The sequence below is a fragment of the Myotis brandtii genome, unplaced genomic scaffold (genome assembly GCF_000412655.1).
Source record: "Myotis brandtii unplaced genomic scaffold, ASM41265v1 scaffold902, whole genome shotgun sequence".
Lineage (NCBI taxonomy): Eukaryota > Metazoa > Chordata > Mammalia > Chiroptera > Vespertilionidae > Myotis > Myotis brandtii.
This window is the reverse complement of record NW_005371709.1, coordinates 651,623-658,009: the sequence shown is the minus strand read 5'-3', so window position 1 is coordinate 658,009 and position 6,387 is coordinate 651,623. Positions and strand designations below refer to the sequence as shown.

Genomic DNA, 6,387 nt, shown 5'->3' with positions numbered 1-6,387 from the left:
GCAGATGGCAGAGTGAGAATTTGGTGGAAACAGCATGAAAGCATGCACCCCACATGCATGAATACAACTCTTCAAGCTGGTGGGGGCAGTGTTATGGTTTGGGGCATGTTTTCCTGGCATGATTTGGGCCCTTTAATTCATGTGGAACAATGTCTGAATAGCATAATATACCCAAGTATCGTTGCTGATCAAGTTCATCCTATCATGTTGATGGCGTACGTATCCCAATGGAGATGGCTTCTTCCAACAAGACAATGCGCCATGCCTTGGTTCTCGTATTGTGAAGGAGTGGTTTACCTTGCTTAGTGGCCCCCACAATCACCAGATCTCGACCCAATTGAGCATTTGTGGGACGAAGTTAAAAGAGCCATCAGGCAGCTGGTTCCACAACCATCAAATCTCACAGAACTGGACAGTGCTATTCATCAGGCATGGTGTCAGATTCCTCGCATCACCTTTCAACATCTCGTGGTTTCAATGCCAAGAAGAATCACCGCAGTATTGAAGGCAAAAGGTGGCCCAACGAAGTACTGATGGGGTGGTCATAATAATCTGGCTACTCAGTGTATATGCAGCATTTACCCAATGTATTTGACCACAGTACCCTTTTTCCAAAGTGCTTCATGGGATTAGTTTTTCCAAACACACTTGAGAAGTGTTACCCTATTCCTGAGCAAGTGTTCTTTGATTACTTTGCCATTCTTCCATTATTACATCGTTAATAGGTAATCACATTGTACTTAAAAGTGTTTCTGTGTCTACCATTCACACTAGACTGGAAATCTCCTTGAGGGAAGAAAATACTGTTTTTGTTGACTTGGGCACCAGGAGCCTCCAGCACAGTAACCACCTAAATAAACTATCTTACATCATTTCTCTTCCTCATTGTGATTTAAGAGGTGTAGACGAAATACTGAGATGTGGCTTCTACTAAAACACAAGGATCTTGAAAGTTGTAAATGCAAATTGTAAGTCAGGCTTGGAAAAGCAATGATGCTGCTTCCACATCTTATGACGGCATTTATTCTTCTTTTTTAAAAGAAATATTCACTGACAACTCTGTCTGGGACATAGTTTCCGGCTTCTCTGGAATGGGAAGTAGTCTTATTTTCCCTATTATTTAAGCAAGCAAATGTTTACAGAAGCCAGAATAGCAGGGTTAAAATTTTAAACAGCAGTTTTTACCCAAGATGGAGGTTACTATGCTTCATTTTAATTCCTTGGTCATGGTCAGGGCACATGCCTGGGTTGCCAGCTCGATCCCCTGTGGGGGGCGTGCAGGAGGCAGCCAATCAATGATGTTTCTCTCTCTTCGATGTTTCTTTTTTTAAAAAAAAAAAATTTTTTATTGATTTCAGAGAGGAAAGGAGAGGGAGAGAGAGATAGAAACATTGATGAGAAGGAAACATCATCGATTAGCTGCCTACAGGGGATCGAGCTGGCAACCCAGGCATGTGCCCTGACCATGACCAAGGAATTAAAATGAAGCATAGTAACCTCCATCTTGGGTAAAAACTGCTGTTTAAAATTTTAACCCTGCTATTCTGGCTTCTGTAAACATTTGCTTGCTTAAATAATAGGGAAAATAAGACTACTCCCCATTCCAGAGAAGCCGGAAACTATGTCCCAGACAGAGTTGTCAGTGCTGGCGCCAGGCCAGGCCTTGAGATATGGTCTCACAGCCCTATCCTAGCACACAGGACTTTTTCTCAGAAGGTCTGGAAGTCTCATTCTAAAATTGGGAGACAAAAAGCTGAAAAACATAAAGAGGAAAGACTTCCACCATATTGGGCCCAGAATTTGAGAAGGAAGATTTTCCTCTGGGCCTGCTAGTGCTAGCAAACAGGACTCCAAATAAATTTGGCTTATTGATTAAGGCGTCTTCTGATTTACAATTTAACAAAACCAGCAGCCTCTTGGTTCCTGGGTTGATGCTCAACTGCTGAGCTAAACCAGCCAGGCTCTTCTCTTCTTAATACAGGTTCAGCTGTCAAATGTCCCAGTTTGGGGGAAGTCCACTCTGGACACCCAGACAGTTCCTGAGAAATTTCTAAGATTTTAGAGGACTCAAATCTCTTCCATTTAAAAAGTGATAAATTCCATAGAAACAGAAAGTAGAATGTTGGTTGATAGGGGTTCCAGGAAGGAAGAAATGAGTAGTTACTGTTTAATGGGTACAGAGTTTCAGTTTCAGAAGATGAAAAAGTTCTGAAAATGAATGGTGGTGATGACTGCACAACAATGTACTTAATGCCACTGAACTGTACACTTAACATGGCAAACTTTATGTCATCTATATATTTTATTAATTTTTTAAGTGATATATTCATCCACCCCCAGCCAAGGACCAAGAAAAGCAGCCAAGAAGCATGCCAGCATGCATACAATTTTTTCTGATGGTCAGGCTTTGATAAAATGGCCACAGACAACATCCACTGGAAGTACTCGGCTTCCCCCTCTTTTCTCTTTGAGTGCCTCTATGTCCTCTCTGATGGTGAGAATTGCTAAATTTACTAGTTAGTTGCCTGACTGTCAAAGTACTTAATGTCTTAGTCCTCACCTTCCATTCTCCTTCTCTCCAAGATTTCCTCCTATGCTCTATCTGGAAACGAACCTCACAAAATTTTCTCAGTTCTATCAGTGACATTTGTCATTGTAACTGTCACACAAACGTGCCTATCCCTACCAGGTACACTTCCATCTCCCCTACTTCCCACCCTATATTATGGGCTCTCTACCCACAACCATATGTCTTAAGACAACAAATCATGAGAGACACACACAAAAAAGGCAATCAATCATGATTTGTTCTCTTGAATTCACTTCTCCATTCACAGGCCAATTGCAAGCATTTTAGTAATATCTTAACTGCTCATCTTGTGCCATATATTTTTCCACTCAGATTTATCTTTCATACAAAAAAGATATTCTCTGAGAACACCACTTTTATCTTGCATTTCCTTGTTTAATGTCAATTAATGATGATGATGATGATGATGATGATGATGATACCAACAACACAGCAGCAGCAGGAGCTAACATCTAAGGGCTCATCATGGGCCGAAACTGTACTTAGCTTTACGCACATTATCTTATTTAACACTCGAACAGACTCATACACATTGTTGTAACCATTTCACAGATGCCCAAACAAAGGGTGTATGGCAGGGGCCATTAGTCCAGGGTCTATACATCAAAAAGGTCTGTGGATGTCTTTCAGGAAAGCATGAACTTCCTCAAATGGCAATGCATAAGGTTGCGTGGATGTGCCTCTGTGCATTTTTTCTGGGAAAATGGTTCTGTTTTTATAGGTGCATCAAAAGGTCACACATGCTTATTAACTGCTGCTACATTGGTTAAACAATTTTTATTAAATCAATGCAAAATTCCCAAGTCGGATGTTAGCGGTCTGTCTTTCAGGAAAGCATGAACTTCCTCAAATGGCAATGCATAAGGTTGCGTGGATGTGCCTCTGTGCATTTTTTCTGGGAAAATGGTTCTGTTTTTATAGGTGCATCAAAAGGTCACACATGCTTATTAACTGCTGCTACATTGGTTAAACATTTTTTATTAAATCAATGCAAAATTCCCAAGTCGGATGTTAGCTGTCTTCCACCCTCAATCCACCTCCTTCACCTGGTGAAACCACGATCATTTTCAACAGTGGCTCCTCACCTGGAACCCACTCCGACTGGTGAAACCACGATCATTTTCAACAGTGGCTCCTCATACTGCTCCCCACCTGGAACCCACTCCCGATCCCAAAGCCTATCTATGTTTCCAAAAGATCAACTGTGGCCCCACCATGAAGCCTTCCTTGTCCGCTCCAGCCCCACTGACATCGCATGGCCTCCAAGCACACACAGGCACACACACATTCCAGCAGGAAGCCCCTCTCCATTCACAGGGACACACACACAGTACACTGTCACACTCGGAAACGCCTTGTCCCATCTCGACACTTATGCTATGAATTCTCCCTAATCGTTCTCACACACGCACACCTAGGACCTCAGCCACCTGTCTCACAATCTCTCTCTCCTCTCTCTCTCTCCCTCTCTCTTCTCTCTCTCTTCTCTCTCCTCTCTCACTCCTCCTTCCTCTCTGAGATAAAAAAGAAGAATGAAGAGTCAGTTGAAGAGGAGAGATGCAGTTCATGCTCTAAAAATAGGGTTATTGGCCCTTTCATTTTCCCCAAGACGGTCCTCTTTCCAGAGTCCCCTTTGCTGCCCCATCTCCCACCTGCGGAGTGTGACACACATTCCACTCAGTGGCCCACTTTGAACGCAGGAGTCAAATAGGAGCCCCTCCCCGACCCAGAGGCAGGCTGGCGGCATCCACCACTTGCCAGGGAATTACCACACAGGAGTTTGAAGTCTCCTCTACCTGGGATTTCAGGGGGTCCATGGGGCGGGAGGGCGAGCGGCCTCGGGTTCCACCGCTGTTCCAAGGCCGGTTCCGGGCCGCGGAGACTCGCGCGTCTCTCTTCTCGCGATATCGACGCGTCACTTCCGGTAACTGCCACAGGGAAAGCCCCGCCCACGTTTTCCCCGGGAGCCGCTACCTAGCGGGAGTGAAGGTGGGGAGGCAAGGAGGGCGCTTTGCAGCCGGTGAGTACCCCGGACATTTGCCTAGCGGAGAGAACCCACATTTCTTTTCCCAATCTCCAAAAGTGTAAGATCTCTCCAGGCCAGTCTGTCCGTCTTGGTCTGCTAACCTCACATCGTCTCCACCCGTCTGCCCATCACCTTCACAGCTCTGCCGTCTATTCGGCAACCAGTCACCCGCTGAGCTGGCACTGGCCAAGGCCGTCAGTGATTTAAATATTGCGGAATCTGAAGAACTAGAAAGAATCCTGCGCCAACAGGCCCACTGATGCATTAGCCTTCATAGTTCACCTTTTTTAAAATTAAATGATTAATCATCTTCCATAGACTAGTCAGGCTCAGCTCTTCTGCTGGACTTCTATGCACTGTCCCAGGATATCCCCTGTAAACCCCAACGACTCAAGGATGTGATGCGGTTCCAGAGTAAAGAATGTTGCTTCTGACTTCGGGAGCTTTTCCCCAAACGCCTCACAGAGCTTGCTGTCAGGGTATGGGTTTGCCAGTGCCCTAGTTTCTCACGGTGGGGATTGTGTCATGCGTGATCCAGGGTGCAGAAGCAAGCTTCGGGAATACTGTTGGTGCAAGAGGAAGTGCTTCCAGTGGCGGATTGCTTTAGCATAAGGGAACCAGCTCCCCATTTTTGCTTTGAGTGGGTCATGCACTCCCATAATTGGGGCATCTCCTTAATCACTTCAGGTATGACAATCAAATTCTCTGAAGAAATGTATCAGTTGCGTTGAGTCTCCTTTGAGATCATGTACACTTGGACCGTCATTTGCACAGCTCGTCCTATGAACTCAGTACTTGGAATTCCTACTAACACTTTGTGACACACGGTTGTGCCACCACAGATGTAACATGTAAGATGTTTAAAGGTGGGTACATTGTTGGCACCACAGTGTTTTGAAAGCACTGAATCTGCGTCTGGTAGAGCAAATGTGTCTCTTGTCACCAAAATCCTTGAATAGTGCAATCAGATTGTTGAGCATTGCATGATACAAAGCAAGTCATGTTATAGTTCATCAGTAACGTGTATGGTATTGGAAATTCTGGTTTCCCATGTGCTTGGTAGCCATGGAGCTGGAGTATCAGACTTGGAGGTGATTGCAAATGGCACCTCTAATACATACCTTAGAACTGGGCAGTCTGCACTGGTGACTGATGTAGATTGTACTAATAGTATGAGGCCTTCGTTTGCTAGGTGTACAGCATATACAGGTATACACTGGAGTGTCCGATCTCCACAGGTGTGGCTGAAATCTATCACTTGGAAGAGCCAGGGAGACATGCTGAGGACCTGAGGACTCTGATGATTGGACTGACCCTGATCTTTGCAGGAACCTGGTTTCCTATAGCTCACTCTCTGCACATCCCCATTCACATGGATATTGCATAGGTTTTTTTTGTTGTTTTTTTAACTCCTGGGCTGATTGATGGGCTCCATAAATTCAAGTTTGCCCATCTGTTTTTTCATGCATAAAATGGAGGTAATAGTACCTACCTCACAGATATTTTGAGGATTAAATGAAATAGTGTCTAGGCCATAAGCACCCAATATATAGGAGCAATTCCTTTTCTTTTAGCTTTCAAGATATGGCATTCTCCTGTAAAGTTTGTCTCTGCTCCTTCTCCATATACTTGTTGGGTCACTACTTCCAAGGTAGTCATCTTCAGTTTAGGACTGTATTCACTCTATCTTATTTTCATCCATTCTCATAATTTCACTTGTGGCCAATACCCTGATGAGCCCCAAAGCCCTATGACCAATCTAGATCTCCAT

General features: G+C 44.4%; 1 protein-coding gene across 1 annotated transcript in view; it reads right to left on the bottom strand.

The window, feature by feature from the left end:
* CHUK (conserved helix-loop-helix ubiquitous kinase) overlaps positions 1-3,954 on the bottom strand; it is a 31,619-nt gene extending 27,665 nt beyond the window's left edge. The window contains exon 1 of the mRNA XM_005885361.2: positions 3,925-3,954. Within this exon, the coding sequence (XP_005885423.2) occupies positions 3,925-3,954 (30 nt within the window). The remainder of the gene's footprint in view (positions 1-3,924) is intronic.
* Between the last annotated feature and the right edge of the window lie 2,433 nt (positions 3,955-6,387).